At 60.7% G+C, this 18,307-nt stretch overlaps 1 protein-coding gene across 2 annotated transcripts; it reads right to left on the bottom strand.

Annotated features, from left to right (window-relative positions):
• Positions 1-613: 613 nt before the first annotated feature.
• On the bottom strand, positions 614-16,865 carry SMARCB1 (SWI/SNF related, matrix associated, actin dependent regulator of chromatin, subfamily b, member 1). 2 transcript variants are annotated; one of them, XM_015101733.3, is made up of 9 exons: positions 16,585-16,865; positions 13,262-13,400; positions 11,924-12,053; positions 9,032-9,169; positions 8,241-8,368; positions 7,892-8,058; positions 4,286-4,476; positions 1,160-1,291; positions 614-930 (listed from the first exon to the last, which is right to left on the bottom strand). In XM_015101733.3, the coding sequence occupies exons 1-9, from the start codon at positions 16,675-16,677 to the stop codon at positions 891-893; spliced, it is 1,158 nt and encodes a 385-aa protein (XP_014957219.2). In that variant the 5' UTR covers positions 16,678-16,865; the 3' UTR covers positions 614-890. The 2 variants fall into 2 exon arrangements, with proteins under 2 accessions (XP_014957219.2, XP_004017712.3); XM_004017663.5 differs by having other exon boundaries at positions 13,289-13,400.
• Positions 16,866-18,307: the final 1,442 nt, after the last annotated feature.

Below are 18,307 nucleotides of genomic sequence, written 5' to 3'. Positions count from 1 at the left end.
CCGGGAGGAGGAAGCCCCCAGGTGCCACCCTCCTGGGTGCCATGTCCAGGTTGCGTGGGGACCCGTCCACGTCACAGAAGATGCAGGGTCACGTGGTGAGCTGGCACCAGGCCCCGCCGGAGCACCGGCTGCGGGTGGAGGTGGGCCCCAGCTCTCCTGTCAAGCACGTGGTGCTGAGAGGTGTGGCCAGAGTGCTGCCCACCAGCTGCAGTGGAACAGGTGGGCACAGGCCCGCAGGCCCACCAGCAGCGCCCGCACAGGACGGGGCCCCTGCAAGGGACAGAGAAGCCAGGCTTCTGGCTGGGGGCCAGGCTGGGACTGGCAGGCGGCCCTGCCCTCTGCGCCCCACCACTTCCCACCCGCCTGGGACTCCAAGGACTTGCTGAGCTGGGCAGGTGGGAGCCACAGGGAGTCAAACTCTGGTGGGGGCAGGAGGGGCGGCTCGCAGGGCTGAGTGGAGCCCTGGCCCTGCTCGTGGTTGTCGGGTGGGGAGTCCGGGGGCGCCCTAGCCCTGCTGAGGCCCAGCTGGGACGTGCACGCAGGAGGGTGAGAGGCCAGCCCGTGCCATGCTGCCCCTGTTCTCAGCTCCGTGCCACCACTTTGAAGAAACAGAACCTGTTGACTTTTTATTTAGAAAGTATTGCTGCCCTGCCTGGGGCTTCTATACAAAAAACAAACACAGCTCAACTTGGCCTCTCCTGACCAGAGACGGGTGGTGGGGACGGGCTCAGCAGATGGAATGTGTCCCTGGGTGGCGGGGGACCAGGAGGCCCCTGGCCCGTTCTTCAGGATGGCCGGGCTGCCCCCGCCTGGTCCCCTCCGAGCCAGAAGATGGAGGAGAGGCGGGCCAATCTCCAGACGCTCCCTGGGAGCCAGGCGCTGCGGGGTGATCACCAGGCCGGGGCTGTGTTGGCCAGACGCCTCATCCGCCTGCGGGAGGGGGAAGGCAGCGACCCCTGGATCTCTCAGGCAACCGAGTGAGGGGGCAGGAGCCCCTAGCCCCTCCCTCGGCTGCTCTGCTGCAAGGGGCCCCGAAGCCGCCCTGTCCTGCCCCCTCCCCAGGGAGAGTGAGCCTGCTCTGGGCTGCGGTCAGAGCTGCCCGAGGGCTAGCCTGGGACCCCTTGCCCGGGGCTGTCCCTGGAAGGGGCTGGGGCCGCACCTCGTGTTCCGGTCCTGGTCTCGGATCTTCTTCTCCATCTCGGCGTCCGTCAGGGTCTCCAGCAGCGGGCACCACTGGTCAGCGTCCCCCGTGTTCCGGATGGCAATCTCCACCGTGGGCAGGGGGTTCTCGCTGTGGAAGATGGGAGAGGTAGATGGCTCGCAGAGCAGCTGCAGGAGAGGCCCCCAGAAAGCAGTGTCCACCCCCCGCAGGCAGACAGGACGTGGAGCCTGGTTTCTGCGCCCGGCTCCCGACACAGGGTGGCCGGGCACGCTGCCAACATTGCATCTCAGATCTGCACGGGGGGAGGGGTCCACAGGACAGTGCTGCGGGCCCAGCCATTCCCAGTGGGCCTGCAGGGAGGAGGAGGGCTGTCCGCCCCGCTCAGCGTCCAGGAGAAAGGAGAGCGAAGGAGTCCATCCACCCAGGAGTGGGGTCCCAGGGCCCCTGCCCTGACCAGCCCGCAGGGGGCTCCTCGGCCCACGTCACCGGGCCCAGAAGCCATAAGCCCTGACCAGCCCGCAGGGGGCCCCTCGGCCCACGTCACCAGGCCCAGAAGCCATAAGCCCTGACTGCTCCACGCCGGGGCCCGACAAAGATGCGCCCAGACTCCATCCGAGGAGTCTGCACACCCTCTGGCGAAGTGGACTCAGGGCTGGGGATCAGCCTCAGTGAGGCGCTGCCTCTGCCTGGAGAGCCAGGCCCAGCCCGCTAGCGAGCCTCAGGTGTGCCCTCGCCTGCCCTGCCCGCAGCCGCCACGCTGGCCTCTGGGTCCTCTGGCCTCTTGCTGGGCCACTGGTGCTCGGCCCCAGGAGTCAGCCTGCCGGGAGCCCTACAGAGTCAGCCCCCAGAGGGAGGGTGGGGGTCCCCAGGGGACAGCACAGGAAAAAACAGGCCCCTGGCCTTAGTTTTAACTCCTCATCTGGAAAATGGGGACAGTGTCCTTGCTGCGAGGAGTTTCAGAGGACCACTGCCACCAAACAGCCAGCACACACCCACTGCGTGGGGGCCGGGGCCCAAGCCGGTGCCCCCGAGTCCCAGGCCGGTGCCCCCGAGTCCCAGGCTGGTGGCTGGGCCGCCCCGGCTGCCCCTGCCGACAGCTGCTTCCCAGCCAGGTCGTGCTGCGGCAATCCAGAAGCCAGCGCTGCAGACCCAAACGTCACTCCTCACGTTTTGGGCTCTCAGCTGCCTTCCTCGGGGGCAGTGGACACAAAAGTCACCAAGCCCACACCGACGGGAGCAAATACATCTTCCTCTAAACTTAAACAGGCGCGGGTCCGGGAGGCCCTGTGTTTACCTCCCTGTGGCTCCAGGAAGATTGCATCCCAGGGGGTTGTTCTCAACCAAGGGCTGCTCAGGCCTGGAAGGACGGGCCTGGAGCCAGGAGCCCACCCTCCCAGGCCTTTGGCTTCCTGGGCCTCAAGGCCACCTGGGACCCTGCATTCCCACCACCCGCCAGGTGCAAGCAGGGAGGCCGTGTCGGAGCAGGCAGAGGGCCCGGAGGGGACCTCACTTTGACAACCTCACGGGTGCGGCAGGCCAGCTGGGAGGCGCGGCTGTGCCCACCTGGTAGATGAGAACAAGACTGCAGGGAGTGATACCCCTCCACACCTCCCCAGCCGGGAGGAGGGGACAAAACTCGGTGTCACCCTCCTGGGTAAGATCAACTGACTTGACAAGGGGCCCAGCCCACTCGATGGGGAAAGGGCAGTCCTTCCAACAAGCGGTGGTGGGATAGCACCCGGCGGCCACGGTTTCTCAGCTGTGCCACCAACAGCACAAGCAATGCGAGGAGAAAACATGAACTGGACACTGTCACAAGCTTTTGTGCTGCAAAGGACACTGCCACGTAAGTGAACTACAAACCCACAAGAAGGGAGAAGATACATGCCTATGTAGCTTCAGATACATGCTGAGGGACCTGTATCTGGAATGTGTAACGAACTATTGAAAAGTGGAAGTGTGAGTCACTCAGTCATGTCCAGCTCTTTGCAACGCCATGGACGGTAGCCTGCCAGGCTCCTCTGCCCATGGGATTCTCCAGGCAAGAATATTGGAGTGGGTTGCCATGCCCTCCTCCAGGGGATCTTCCCAACCCAGGGATCGAACCAACGTCTCTCCTGCACTAGCAGGGGGGTTCTTTACCAGTAGTACCACCTGGGTAGGAAAACCTCCAGGGCCCCTGAACATCAGAGCAGGAGGGGCTCGGCCCAAGCCTGTGAGGGGACCCCCTCCGAGTCCCCCTGCTGCACAGCAGTGAGAGGTGCATTCTGAGTCAGCCTCCAGGGACGAGGGACTTGGTGTCAACATCACTCCCAGGACCTCAGGATGTGCTCTGGGAAGCGAGGCCCCCCAGGCTGGCCCCAGGCCCGCTGGCCCCAGCTCGTGAGCCACGCGTGGACAGGTGCCGCGAGCAGGCCTCCCACCGGACTTGGGGCGTGGCCTGGACCCGTCTGTGGCCTGGACCCCAGGGCTGCTGGCGGTCGCGGGGGCCCCGTGTGGCGGCTGTTCCCTCTCTTGCTCAGAGTCCCGGGAACATGGTGGGCGCTGCCTCCCAGGGTTTCTGGAGAAGCAGCTGAGACGCAAACAGCCCCACATGCGCCCTCAGCTGTTCCCTGTCAAGGGCGGTCCCTTGGTAACGGCCTCCACATGGGGACGGTGACAGCTTGAACAGCCGCGTAAAGGCTAACATCCAGTTTGGAAGCCTCCCGCGGTGGAAGTGGGCCCAAGGGATGGGGTTCCCCGGGGTCACGCCAGGGTCTCGAGGAGCCCGCCCGTGTCCACTGCCGCCAGCACCTGGGACCAGATCCCCTCCCCGCTCTGTGGGCGGCCTGAACGCCCCCCTCGCTCCCACGGGGCACCCGCCGCCTGCTCGTGGACTGAACAAGAGGCGGCAGTGGCCTCCAGACCCCCCTCGGCGGGGGCAGACCTGTCCAAGACTGAGCCCAAGGCCAGGGGATAGGCGAGGGTCTCAGTAATGTCCCCGCTGGGACAGGGGACGGGAGGAGGCGACAGGCCGCCGAGCGCGCAGGGCGGCTCTCGGTCAGCTGGCACTTGAGACCCCAGGAAGTCCCGGAGGCATCCCCGCAGAGGGGGGCGGGGGCGGCCACCTGTCCGAGCCCCTACCTGAAGGCGTAGGTCTTCTGATGCCAGCTCAGCTGTCCCCGGATGCTGTAGGCGATGGTGGTGACGAACTCCCCGCCCAGCCCCAGCTCGGAGCACAGCTTCAGGGCGAACTTCTCGGGCGAGTTCTCCTTCTCCGACATGTCCCACTCGAACTGGTCCACCAGGGAGATGTTCCCCACATGGATGTTCAGCTGGCCCGGGAGCACAGACGTGAGCTGGAGTGGCCCCCCTCCGGGGCCAGGCCGCACCCTCACCACCCCTTCTCTCCAGAACAACCCCCTTCATTCTCGGCCGCGCCCCTGTGCTGCTAGCTGGGGTAAGGAAAACAACCCCTATCTCTCTGCAAAGGGATTAACTACCGAGGAAGATGTGTTGGTAATTGGATAACTCCCTACAAAGAAAGATTGGATCTGATGGCTTTACTGGTGAATTCTACCAAACATTTCAAGAACTAACAGCAATCCTCATCAGATCCTGCCAAGAAACCGAAGAGGAAGGAACACTCCATAACTCACTGCCTTGATACCAAAGCCAGACAAAGACTCTACGAGAAGGGAAAAGCACAGACCGATACTCGCTGTGAACACTGATATGAAACCTCAGCAGACACGAGCAAAGCTACGCTCAGCAGCACGTCAGCGTTATACACCGTTACAGATGATGTGATGGGACACGAATCCTGAGTGGGGGGACTTGCTCTGGCAACGTGAGGACGGCTCAGTAAGTAAACCCATCAGTGCAATGAGCCATGTGAACAGAGTGAAGGACAAAACCACACAGCCCTCTCAATAATCGGGGAAAAAAGCACTGGGCAAAATTCAGCATGCTTTCACGGTAAAAGCACTCAGTAAACCAAGAACAGATGGAAACTACGTCTACAAGATTAACTCAGTCCAAAAAGTCACTGCAAGTATCACCCACAATGGTAGGGGACTGGTGACTTTTCCGCTAAGATCAGGAACTAGCCAAGGATACCCAGTCTTGCCACTTTGATTCAATATGGCGTTGGAATTTCTACTCAGTGCAATTGGGCAGGAAAAATAAATACAAGGTATCCACCTGGAAAGGAAGAAGTAAATTATCTTTGTTCCGAGATGTTATGATCTCATATGAAGAGTTTAAGAAGCTAACAAGATACAGTTAGAACTAGTGAGTGGATTCAGCAAGGTAGCAGGGCACAAAGTCCACATGCAAAAGCCAGCCGCATCTCTGTACGCCAACACTGAGCAATCCGAGAAAGGAAGCGTGATGAAATTACGATAACATCAGAAAGAACAAAATCCTTAGAAATTAACTTAGTCAAGGAGATGGAAGACCTGTACAGTGAACAACATAAAACACGCTGAAAAAAATTAGACATAAATAAATGGAAAAACATCGCACGTCCATGGATTGGAAGACTTAAAATTGTTAAGTTGTCAAGGCTATGGTTTTTCCAGGAGTCATGTGTGAATGTGAGAGTTGGACTATAAAGAAAGATGAGTGCTGAAGAATTGATGCTTTTGAACTGTGGTGTTGGAGAAGACTCTTGAGGGTCCCTTGGACTGCGAGGAGATCCAATCAGTCCATCCTAAAGGACATCAATCCTGAATATTCATGGGAAGGACTGATGCTGAAGCTGAAGCTCCAGTACTTTGGCCACCTGATGTGAAGAGCTGACTCACTGGAAAAGACCCTGATGCTGGGAAAGACTGAAGGAGGGAGGAGATGGGGACGACAGAGGATGAGATGGCTGGATGGCATCACCGACTCAATGGACATGGGTTTGGGTGGATTCCGGGAGTTGGTGATGGACAGGGAGGCCTGGCGTGCTGCGGTTCATGGTCACGAGGAGTCAGACACGACTGAGCAACTGAACTGAACTGAACATGAATAGCCAAAGCAATCTACAAAGCCAACGTAATCCCTATCAAAATCCCGATAGCATTTCTGCAGAAATAGGAAAAAAAATCTTAAAATTCATATGGAATCTAAGGAAAGGCAAAGGATGTCTGGTCAAAACAATGACGAAAAGAGCAACAAAGCTGGAAGCTCACACTTCTTGGTTTCAAAGCTGACTGCAAAGATACAGCACTGAGCGCACGGTGGGGCCAACACAAAACCAGACACATGGGCCAGTGGGGCAGCCCAGAAACAAGCTCTCAGACAGGGGGTCAAATGATTGTCAACAAAGATGCCAAGGCCACTCAATGAAGGACAGTCTTTGCAACCAGTGGTTTTGGGAAAAAAGAACATACACACGCGGAAGAATGCAGTGGGACACTTACCTAACCCCACAGACAGAAATTAGCTCAAAATAGATGGGACATACAAACGGAAGAGCTCAATCTATAAAATTTTCAGAAAAACAGAGCAAAGCTTCATGACGCTGGATTTCGCAGTGATTTCTCAGATATGACGTCAAAGGCATAGGTGATAAGCGAAAACATAAACTGGACTTCACCAAAATAAAAAACTTCTATGCATCAAAAGACACTATCGACAACATAAAAAGGCAACCCGTGGAAGAAAACGTCTGCACATCACAGGATCTGGAAACGATCGCTCTCTATAAGATACAGGGAACTGATGAAACAACAAGAAAACAACAAAGCCCGGACTCAAAATGGGAAGGACTGCAGCAGACGCAGAAGATAAGCAGACGGCCAGCAGGGCCCCGCAGCAGCGAGGGAGGCCCACAAAGGTCCGTACCCAAGGCCGTGGGCTTCCAGTGGCCGTGTGGGGATGTGAGGGCTGGACCATAAGGAAAGCTGAGCACCAAAGAATTGATGCTTTTGAACTGTGGTGTTGGAGAACACTCTTGAGAGTCCCTTGGACTGCAAGGAGATCCAACCAGTCCATTCTAAAGGAGACCAGTCCTGAATATTCACTGAAGGACTGATGCTGAAGCTACAATACTTTGTCCACCTGATTCGAAGAACTGACTCATTGGAAAAGACCCTGATGCTGGGAAAGATTGAAGGCAGGAGGAGAAGGGGACGACAGAGGATGAGATGGTTGGATGGCATCACTGACTCAATGGACGTGAGTTTGGGCAAGCTCCGGGAGACGGTGAAGGGCAGGGAGGCCTGGCGTGCCGCAGTCCATGCATCCCCAACAGGACTGAGCCACTGAACAAAAACAAATCAACAGGGAAACGCAAATCGGAACCACAGGGAGATGCTGTTCACCACCAGGCAGCCCTTCTTGAGGGGGGCTCGGGGCAGGTGGCCCCCTCTTTTCTCGTGACGGCCCCCAGGACTGCGGGGGTTGCTGAGACAGCAGGAGGTGTGCCTGGCCCAGCCTGCCCACAACAAGAGTGGCAGTGTGCCCGCCTCGCTGTGCCCTTCCCTGCTCTGCCCGTCAGCTGGGTCACCCCTGGGACCACCCAGCTTCCGCTCCACGCCTGGCAAGGCCGCAGCAGCACCTGGACGCGCCCAGAACGTGATGCCCTCCTCAGAAGTCGGCCCGTGCCCCTCCTGGGACAAGCTGCCTTCCAGACAGCCTTCCAGAGCCCTGCCCCACAACACAGACCCCAGACAAGCTCCTGTCGAGGCCTCCACGCACCTCCGCACCTCGCAAGCCCCGAGGACAAGGCAGGCCTGCTGCGGGTGAGGAGCCGCCTACCTTGATAATGACGCGCTGGTCTGACTGGTCTTCCAGGATGCTGTCCGTGGGGTAGGACTCGATCTGCTGTCTGATGGCGGAGGCAATGGCCGGCACGAATGTCAGTGGGTTCAGATCCAGGTCGTCACAGAGAATCTCTGAGAACATCTCCGGGGTCATCAGCTTCTCTGAAACGAAGACGGAGGTGGGGAACCACTGGTGGACCACGGGGCCTAAGGTCAGGTCGCTCAGCCCTGGCCTCCCCCAGCCCTGCCTCCTCTGCCACCCACCCCTGGGTGACGACAGGACCCCCCCCCCCAACACCAGGCAGACAGAGCTCAGTGCACGCCAGCCAGGGCGGCGGACGGACCATTCATGTTCCAGGTAAAGGCGTCCCGCAGCTTCTGCCCGTCAATCTCCATGTCCAATCGGATGGGGACCAGCACCTCGGGCTGGGACGCATTCTCGTGGATCACAGCTGGGTCGTGGTCGTCGAAGCTGGAAGGGAAGCGGCCGCATGCTCAGCAAAGCGGGCTGTGTCCCTGTGCCCAGGGCTTCCCTCTCTGCACCACTGGTCACTGAGACCTGCCCAGAGAGGACCTGTCCACTAAGGGCTGAGCCGGCAGAGACAGGGCCGGTGGGGGTCCACTCAGGGTGGGAGGGGAGCTGCCAACTTGGGCAGCGGGACAAGCTCAGATGTTCCCCCCAGGAAGAGAGGTTTAAGCCCCAGAGCAGGCAGGATTCTCCCAGCAGCTCTGGGGAAGAAAGGGTATGTCCAGAAGAAGAAACCCTGGAACAAAGGCCGAGGGGCAGGAGGGTCGAGGAGCGGCTGGCGGAGCAGGGAAGGAGGGGTGCTGACCGGGCCGGGGTGGGGGGGACCCTGGGGAGCCTCGGTGGCCAAGTGCCCAGGGCTCCGTGCCTGCAGCCTGGACCCCGAGGGAGCCCCAGAGCACGGAGAGCAAGGCAGCTCCGCGCTCACGCCTGCCCTTTAGAATGGGGAAGAGGGAAGAGACGGGGGCGGTGCGGGGCAAGGAAAACAGGCGTGCCACCCCCCCAGACCCAGGGGTGATAACTGCTTTCCAAGGACGCAGGGGCGCCGCCGACAAGCAAACAGCGGGAAACAGCCCGCAGGCGGGAGGCCACACGGCCGAGGCCCCTCACCAGAGTGGGAAGGTCCGCTTCTTGTCGCGGCCCATGCGGTTCCTGTTGATGGTGGTGGAGCAGGGCACGGCATCTAGGTGGTGCGAGCTGTTGGGCAGGGTGGGTACCCACTGGCTGTTCCTCTTGGCCTTCTGTTCCCTGGGAGACAAGGACACCCATCTGCTCAGCCTATGGGCCAGAAGCTGCCCCTAGCCACCAGGTCGTGGCCAGTGGACGCCCGCTGCGCCCCTGCTGGGCCCAGGCCCCCGTGCGGACCTCTGTGCGCCCAGCTCCGCGGTGGCGATTCTCCAGGCTCCGAGTGGCACCTGCTCGGGGTCACCAGTTTTAGGGGAGGAGAGGGCAGGGGGCCCCAGCCCAGTCCACGAGCTGTCACTCTGTGCTGTATGCTGGGCTGGGCACTCAGGAAAGAAGGTCAGGGTTCACAGGGGAGTGGGGGGCAGATTTCCAGGAGAGCCCCGAGGGCAGCAGAGAGGAGGCTCGGGTCAATGGTTGGGCAGGGGGCCAGGACTGGAGACACAGAGAGGGTCCTGACCTGGGGGGGGCCCTGCCCTCAGCGGGCGGCTGAGAGTCCCCGGGGGTTTGCACACTTTCGATCAGGCTGTTGTTTCAGATGCATAGTCCAGCCTGAGACAACTAACGCCTCTGGCCTCCCGGCCTTCAGGGGTTGGAAGATACTCTAGAAAGCGGGACTCAAAGTAACTCAAGGAACTCGCGTCCCACAGGGGGAGCCCTTCTCTCCAATTTACAGGGGGCGTTTACTATGAGGAAAATAACAAAGGCATTTTGAGCTGAGGCTCCCGGGCTGGGCTGTCCGTCTGCGAGACCGCTCGTCACCCCTGGGCCACGTCCCCGGTGGCCCAGGGAGCAATCAGCCCAGCGACTGCACAACTCACCTCTGCAGCCCTGTCCCACAGCGTGTCACCATCGGTGACGTCCGCTCAGTTTCCCGCTAGGACAGCAGCCTTCCAGGATGGGGGGCGGGGGGAGAGGCGGTGGCCTTTTCACTCCTCTCTGCAGCGGGGGCCCCTCGTACCCCAGCGCCTGGGCCCAGGAGCACCCCTTGGGGTGGGGTGGGGGGAGCCACACACCGAAGGAAGCCAGGACCCCCCCGAATCTCCTGCCCTGCCCTGACACGAGAGACCTGGGGAAACAGGGCCCGGGGCTAACGTGGGCAGGACCAAGAGCTGAGGCGGCGAGACGGGGTCCCCGCCACAGGCCATCTGGCTCAAAGTTTCTACTCCGGGCCTGCAGGCCAAGAGGGAAAAGGTGCCCACTCAGATCAGGTGCCTCCCGTCTCCAGGGGTCGCCTGCGAGGTCGGATCCTTTGTAACTTCCACGGGCGAAGCTGGCACGCTGGGCCCATGTGGGCAGCATGGGCGTGGACCATCACACTTTTCCCCATTGAGTCTCCAGCCAGAGCTGTCACCCAGGTCCCCCGAGGGCAGCTCCCCTCTTGCAGCAGCCTCTTGTATCTAGGCCGAGTCTGCCCGGCTGACCCCTCCTGCCTGATGGCCTCACGTGGACAATGCAAGTCATGTCGCAGCATGCGAGCGGGGCGATGCAGCGCCACGCGGGGTCCGGGCATCTGAGTCCCACCACTCAGCCTCCCTTCCACTGCAGAGAGGTCTGTCCAAGAGCCCCGGGGGGCATCCAGGCCCTGCCTGACCTGGCTAGTGTGGGGGAGGGGGCGTGCCACCCCTCCGGGGGGCTGGCTGGGCGCTGGGCAGGCGCCTCCTGACAGTGGAGCCCACTGGTGGCTTGCCTGCAGCCCCACCGCCACACAGCAGTTCTCACTGCCCAGCAACAGGAGGCTACTGGCCTAGCTCTCTCCTTCATGTGATGGACTCAGCCAGGAGTGTTCACTGCCCCACACAAGGTCCCCAGCTGCGCATGCGGATCTCAAAGCCCCATCCACGTGCACGGAATCTCCTCCAGTGACTTCTCTAGGGAAGCCCAGCTATGCCGCCATCCTCACCGCACCACCGGGGCGAGAAAAGCCATCTGCAGCGCTCACGTCTACAATGGGCCAGGCTGTGAGCACACACCTTCTTCGGGGGGTGGCGGGGGCGGGGGTTAGAAAAAGAATCCGATGGTGCAGTTGGGAGAAAACCTGGAAGGGGACTGTCCACGTCCCCGCCCCCTCCCCCTCCTCCCCCACTGCCAGTGCCCTGGGTCTCGTGCCCAGAGAGCTGAAGGTGCCAGCAGGCCTGCTGCCCGCCTCACTCGTGGCCCGGGCTCGCTGCCGGTCTGCCTGCCCAGCACACAGATGCAGCCCCGGCTCTCTGCAGCCACCTGCCTCCCCCAGGCAGGACTCTCCCACACTGCCAAGGGTATCTCTGGGTTCAGGACGGCCCTCGTTGTACAGTGCTTCCCGGGACTGAGACGAATGGGCCGGAGATCCAAACGAGGCTGAGGCTGCCGCAGAGCCTGGCGCAGGGCAGCTGTGGTGCAGAGCGGCCCAGCGAGCTCCCTCCCTCCCTGCTTCTTCATGCTGCCGGCTATGCCTATTTTTACTCTGCATTTTAGAAACGCTACTGAAGGACAAACACCGTTCCCCCTGTGTGTCTGCTCTACACCCTTCATCTATTGTCTATTAGCGTGTCCAAGTTTTGCTGATAAGTCTGAATGAACAAACTACCCACAAGCAGCAACGTCCCCGTGACCCTCGCCTGTTCAACTGGGAACGTGCTTTCAAAGGACCCGAGTTTCTACTTCAAAACCGCTGTGTGTTTCTTTTGGGAGTGAACCTAGGCCACTCATTGTTCTGCCTTTCAAAGCATTCTTAACCACTCTCCAGAACCGAGGGCTTGGCTTACATTTCTTAGAAATTCCAAAGACAGACACTTGGAAACCTGGAGGAGACGGCCTGTGAGCACAGGGGGCCGGCGGTACCTGAGGTAGGTGGGGGGCTCGGTGCTGATGGACACGGCCTTGTACTTCTCGTCGTTGCCGTCCAGGATCTCCTCCACCTCGGAGGCTTTCAGCAGGGTCACGCTGGTGGCCAGGGTCGTGTATCCATGATCTGCAAGAGATGGGGCTGCGGTCAGCCTGCCCGACGCGGGCCTCTTCCAAAGGGGCGGCCTGGACCCTGGCTTTCTCCAGAAGCCCTGCTGGGCCGCCTGCTCGGGCTCCAGCCACAGGGCCTCTGGGGACAGGAGGGCTCCAGAGTGAGCCAGCCGGCGGGAAGAGGTCTGACACCGCTGCAGTCCACGACACGAAGCGAGGTGGAGATGGGATGAGGGATGAGAAACACTCTTCTTTTAAAACAAGAGCCCAGAGAGTTGGAAAGAGCCGCTGCACACGCAACAAGAGCTGGCCCTGGCGCCAGCGCCCTGGGAGCCCGAGCTCTCCGCAGTCCGACCACAGCTTGCCTGGGGAGCCGGGTGGAGGCGGGGGGTTAGGAGAAGGTGGCTCCCCAGGGAGCACCAGGCCTGGGGTCGCCAAGGCTCACCAGGGGCAAGCGCAGCTAGGGGCGCAGGGTTACTGACCGGCACTGCACCCGGCGCAGGAGGGCCCGGGAGGGGCTGAAAGGTCACAGCAGTGCGCGGACAAGAGGCTCCGGCTCCTGCGTTAAAAGAACGCGGTGGACAGGCCACGGCAGCGCCACGGACACACTCACACCTGACAGACTGCGGAGCGCGCGCACGCGCACGCGCACACACACACACACACACACGGGCGCGCGCACGCGGGGCGCGGGCCGGTTGTCCCAGGGCGCCCTGGTGCCCGGCCCGGAGGCGGCGCCCCGTGGCCCAGGGGCACACAGCATGGAGCAAACATGCACACGAGCCAGCGCTGGTGGACCGGCTGCCAGACCAGGTGCCACGGGATGGGCTGGGGGGTGGGGACGGGGAGGGGCGGGGAGCGAAGCGGTGACGGCCCGGAGGGGGGCGGGGCCAGGGCCGCCCCACCGCCCGGGCGCATGGAGGGTGAGGATGGCGCACGCCCGCGGACAGCACAGCATCACAGCAATCCTAAAACGTTTTCAGACCGGCGCGTCTTCACCGCGCCCGCGCCCCGCCCGGCCCTCCGACCGCCGGGCATGCCCTGACCCCGACCACCCTGACCGAGGACCCCCACCCGCACCGGGGAGCCCACCCCCACCCCGGGGACGCTCCGCCGCGCTAAGGTCAGGACTGCCGTGAAGACACGCCGGGGTGAAAACGTTTTATCTTCATGACATAAGCGAGTGGTTTTGAAACAGGTTTACAAACCCTCGTGAAGACGCACCCTTAGTGTTAGGTTTTGTTTTTTTACCATGTGACGAAGCAACTATTTTCTTCCTCTCTTCCACAGTGGCTAGTCGCCTCCAGAGCGAGGGGTATCTCTTGTACAGAGAACCTCGGAACATACGGAGGTAGTTTCCCACCTAGGGGTAAAGCGAGAAGGCTCATTACGAGGGCCGGGGCTCCTCGGGGAAGGGAAGGGCCCTGGCGCAGAGGCTCTGCCACCTTAGTGACACGCAGACCACCGCGGCCTGCAGGCGCCGGGCTCCGAAAGCAGGCAAAGCCCGATCTGCTGACATCGGGGGTTCCGCAGGAGCGGAGGTCTGGCCCGCACCTGGCCCAGAGCTCCCCGAGAAGCTCTGACCTTGCACTAAAGATCTCTGGCGCAGTCCAAAAATGTGAGGCCTCTCTTCCTTTTATCTTAAGACTCTGATATTTTTACGATGTAATAAACACCAAAAAGGGCTTTTAATTTTAGACAGATGTAGGATAATTTCCCCCGTGGCCCTTGCTGCTTTGTTTAGTAACAAAACTCAAACCAAAAATACCAAAGGAATTTTCCAAAGAGTTTCAAAAGCGCTTATCAGCAATCACTGGATTGGCTGCATACAGCATCACTGCCCCAAACAACAGCCTGCCTGTGCCAGATGCTCAAAGCACAACTTACTTGACAAAAACAAACCTAGTCCTAACGTTTTTACAAAGAAACTTCACTGCTTCACCAACTTTTCAGAAACAACCACTCGATCACGTGGCAAGGGACAGTCGCTGGACTGGGTGCTGGCTTCTTCTGTGAGCGGGCAACACTGCCCTCTTCTCAGCCTCCCTACTCCTCTTGACAGATGTTCATCAGCTGTAAAGTTCACCCTCGAAGGACCCACTTGTGCTATTTTCCCATGTACCTACCCCACTATAGTATTTTTCTTTTTTAGTTTCTCCATTTTTCATGAGTTTAGAGATTTACACAACCACGGCTGCTGAACAGCGTGAGAGAGCGGCCACAACGTCCCTCCTGCTCCTTGCTGCAGGGGCAGGCCCTTTCGAGTTACCTGGCTTGAGCGTGGTTACCATCTGGGGGTAAACATAGAGTTTCTAGGAGGTTTTTGACAAGACACTGACCCTAATGCCCCCAGTACCACCGTGCAGGTCCTGCAGGCTTCCCAGCCTCCTAGGCCCTTCCCGAGGTCCCTTCAGAACTCAGGGGACTCAGTCTGCCCCCTGGGTTTTCCCTGCACAAGCTTTTGCCCCCTCTGGACCTGGGTTTCCCAAATGGAAAACGAAGGTGTTGGTATGGAGGCCCCCTGGGCTCCCCTCGGCTGTGCCTCTGTGTGGTGATGACAGCTGCCCCTGGGGGGGGCAGGACTGGGGCAGCTGCAGACACCCTCCCAAGGCTGCTACCCCGAGTGGTGTGGGGCGCTGTAGGCACTGCTCTGCCTGGCGTGCCTCTTGGAAACCAGCGCCTGCTGTTTGCCCAGGGAAACCGCCCGGGGGCCAAGCACCCCTGCTGTCAGAAGAGCTGCTGGCTGTGAGTAGATGCCAGTCTAGCCCTGAACCCTGCCCAGGCCTCCTGAGGTCTGAACATTGTAAAGTCAGGCCCCGGACGGCAACTGCCTCTCCCTCCTGCCGTCTGGTCTCCATAAACTGCATCTCAGGACAAATCTTCTCACTCACCAAGACTGCAGTTGTCTTTCTCAGTCTGAGATGTGCTGCAGGGCAAGTTGCAGAAGCTGTCTAGCCTAAGCATCTCATCAGATGCCCGAGACAAGTGCCATGGACACCAGGCTGGAGCCAGAGCTCCTCACGCTCTGCCCACCTGACACCGGGCTCCACCCAGTAAACACAAGCTTGATTTTCAAAAGTACCACCGACTCAGAGCCAGTGCTAAACCAAGCGCTTTTCCTTCCTGCCCGTTAGATCCGGTGAAGGTTTCTTTAGTTAACCTGCCAGTCACCACATGCCGCATCCGTGCCCACAGGCTGGCGAAGACCCTTCTGAGCTGCGGCACGTGGCAGGCAGTGGCGCCTCTCTCCAGTACGGCCAGCTGTCAAGAGGAGCGTTTCTGTGATAATGTGAAAGTACGTTGCATCCGGCCCCGTGTTTCATAAAAACCGGTGAGGAAAGGAAACACAGAAAGTTCTGATGCTACTGACAACATGGGTCTCCTAACTCAATACAAGTCAGACAAGCCACAGGGAGTCACAGGGACTCCCGAAAGCCTCACTGAGTGTGACCATCATGAGGCTTAATTCATTCACAGCGTATTCCATCATGAAGAGGGAAAAAAAATGGTAAAAAAGAACAAAAGAGTGAAATGCGTAAAACTGAAAACTGCTGCCAGGAGAAGCAAGCGTCGGCGGCGTTTGTGACTGCTGTAACTCCCCAAGACCCGCACTCGCCTCTCTACAAAAGGGAGGCACTGCTGCTCGGCGCTTGCACACCTGAACTGCGGATCCGTAATTTTAAAATGTGTGTGTGGACACACACGCACACGCCGGAGACTGCCAAAGGCTGAGGGACACTGGAAGAACTTCGTATACTTGGTGCACACTGCTAACCCAGCCGGCTCACAGTGCTGCAAGGTCACTGTTTAGGTAAGGATGAAGGGGTTCCGCGCTCGTTCCCTCGCACTAACTCAGAGTTAGTCCAAGATAGCCGAAGTGCCAGGTGCCTCCCATTTGCTGATGGATCTAGCTCAGGGCTGGCTGGGCCCTAGCCATCCAAAATCAAGCATCGTTCTCCCAACCTGTCTTCTCACTGATAATGGAAGATCAGAACGCCCACCCGCCCAACTCCAAGTCAAAGAGCACCAAGCGGGTGAGCCCCCGACTAAGCTCGGTGTTTCGAATCAGCGGTTTCAGGATTCCAGCTGGGGCAACGAGGGAGAGGAGGGAGCGTGCGAGGGGTCCAACTCCTCGCCCCGTGTGCAGCAAGGGATAACCCAACACCCCGTTTCTGTACGTCCGGCTGGAGTTGTGGAACTCAGCGCGGACCCGGGGCCACCGCGACCCCCGCGGCCAGGGACACGCGTGAGCGTTCCCAGACTGCGGAGCGCGGGGCGGGGCCTGCTCGACCACGCCCCGATAGACCACGCTCTCGACCCGATCCGCCCACCGCGTCCCTGCGGGACACGGGTGGGCGTGCCCAGACGGCGGGGGCGGGGCTGCTCAGCCACGCCCCAACAGGCCACGCCCCGATGCGCCAGGCCGCGCACGCGCACGCAGGCCCTCCGCGATGAATGGAGACGCGCGTTCCCGGCGCGCAGACCCGCCCCGAGGCTCCCGCGGGAACCGGGCCGACCGGGAGGCCCGGAGGGCAAGGATCGGCTACCTCAGAGCCGATCATGTAGAACTCGCCGTCGTCTTCCAGCTGGAACTTGACGGGCTTCTGCCCGAAGGTCTTGCTCAGCGCCATCATCATCATTGCGGCGGCAGACGCGGGCGGCCACGGCCGGGCTGCGAGGATCGGGAGGGCCGAGGCGGGGCCGGGGGCGCTCCTAGCCCGGGGAAGCCGACGCGGGAGGTGAAGGGCGGGCCGGGCCGGGGGCGCTCGCGCCGCCGCTGGGCTTCTCTGCCGCCGCCGCCGCAGAAGACGAGCAGGCCGCCCTCAGTGCGCAGGCGCGGGCGTTGACGCTGACGCGCGCGTCGCCGCCGCCGTCGCCGCCCTGACAAAAGGGCCGAGCGCGCCCCCGCGGGCCGCTTAAAGGAGCCTCGGCCCGTTTCTCGGCCTTCCCGGCCGCCTCCCAAGTGGAGGTACCAGGGAAGGCCGCTCACGGGCAGAAATAGCAGCCGCCGCCCTGACTCGAGCGGCGCCCTTCCCCGTCTCACAGCCGGGGCTGGCGTGCTGCCCTGGTGAGGAGGCACGAGGCGAGGCCCGGAAGGCCGGGAGGAAGCCAGAGGCTCCCTTGCCTCAGTTTCCCCGCCCAGAGGACGCTGTGCGGCTGAGCACATGGGCGGCCCAGGGACCAGTATCCCAGCTCCGGGCCAGCCCCCCGGCCCCCGTTCCTGTGGCTCTGGGGATGGGGCGGGCATGGGCTGAGACTACCGGGCTTGCAGGATTCCTAGGCCCAGCCGGCGTCTGTTTTGCCCGCTGAGAGCTGGGGAGGAGCGAACGTCCCCGTCCTCTCCTTAACTCTGTGCCCTGTGCCTCCCCCTGCCCTGGGGCGCTGGCAGCCCAGCGGGCCGACACACAGGGAGGCACCCGTGTATCCGGTGGAGCACGGCAGTAGGTCAGAAACGGCCCACTGCTGATGGCTGCCCATGTCAGCACCTGATACCTGGCAGCTATGAGAGGCGCCGCTATGAGCATCCACGTAGGGGGGTGTGTGTGTGTGTAGCGTCTGTGTGTGTAGGGTGCGTGTGTGTGTGTGTATAGGGGCGTGTGTGTGTGTAGGGGCGTGTGTGTGTGTAGGGTGTGTGTGTGTGTGTGTTTGTGTGTGTGTGACTTGCTCCGTCATGTCTTTTTGCACCCTATGGGCTGTAGCCATGGGATTCCCCAAGCAAGAATACTAGAGCGGATTGTCATTCCCTTCTCCAGGGGGTCTTCCCCACCCAGAGACTGAACCTAGGTCTCCTGCATTGCCTGGTGGCTCAGACAGTAAAGAGTCTGCCTGCTCTGCAGGAGACCTGGGTTGGGAAGATCCCCTGGAGAAGGAAATGGCAACCTTCTCTAGTACTCTTGCCTGAAAAACCCCATGGACAGAGGAGCCTGGTAGGCTACAGTCTGTGGAGTCGCAAAGAGTCGGACACGACTGAGTGGCTTCACTCACTCCTGCATTGCAGGCGGATCCTGGGCTCTCTGAGGGTGGCAGGCAAGTAGACCCCAGAGAGTGAGGAGTCGGCCACGGTAACCTTGAGTTCGGTTCTGTGTCCTGACAGTGGCAGGATCGGAAAATGTGAGCAGCGCTTGGTGGACGATGGTCTGAGAGGCCGCTGGGGAAATGGGGAGCAGACTGAAGCCACTGTAGGCCTTCAAGCAGGACGAGATGGAGCAGGGGGGCCCCTAAACGCGACACCCGGCCCCCAGGACCAGAGGACTGTGCGGGTCCCCAGCC

The sequence above is a fragment of the Ovis aries genome, chromosome 17 (assembly GCF_016772045.2).
Source record: "Ovis aries strain OAR_USU_Benz2616 breed Rambouillet chromosome 17, ARS-UI_Ramb_v3.0, whole genome shotgun sequence".
NCBI lineage: Eukaryota > Metazoa > Chordata > Mammalia > Artiodactyla > Bovidae > Ovis > Ovis aries.
The sequence above is the reverse complement of the archived record's forward strand: the minus strand, read 5'-3'. Positions and strand labels throughout refer to the sequence as shown.

Bases quoted from the DNA above. Each gene is read 5' to 3' on its own strand.
- SMARCB1 (XM_015101733.3), bottom strand. From the start codon at position 16,677: ATGATGATGATGGCGCTGAGCAAGACCTTCGGGCAGAAGCCCGTCAAG. The intron at 12,054-13,261 runs GTGCGTCTTCAC...CATCTCTTGCAG, and splicing joins AACAAAACCTAACACTAAGG to ATCATGGATACACGACCCTG. The intron at 9,170-11,923 runs GTACCGCCGGCC...CTTGTCTCCCAG, and splicing joins GAGCCCCCCACCTACCTCAG to GGAACAGAAGGCCAAGAGGA.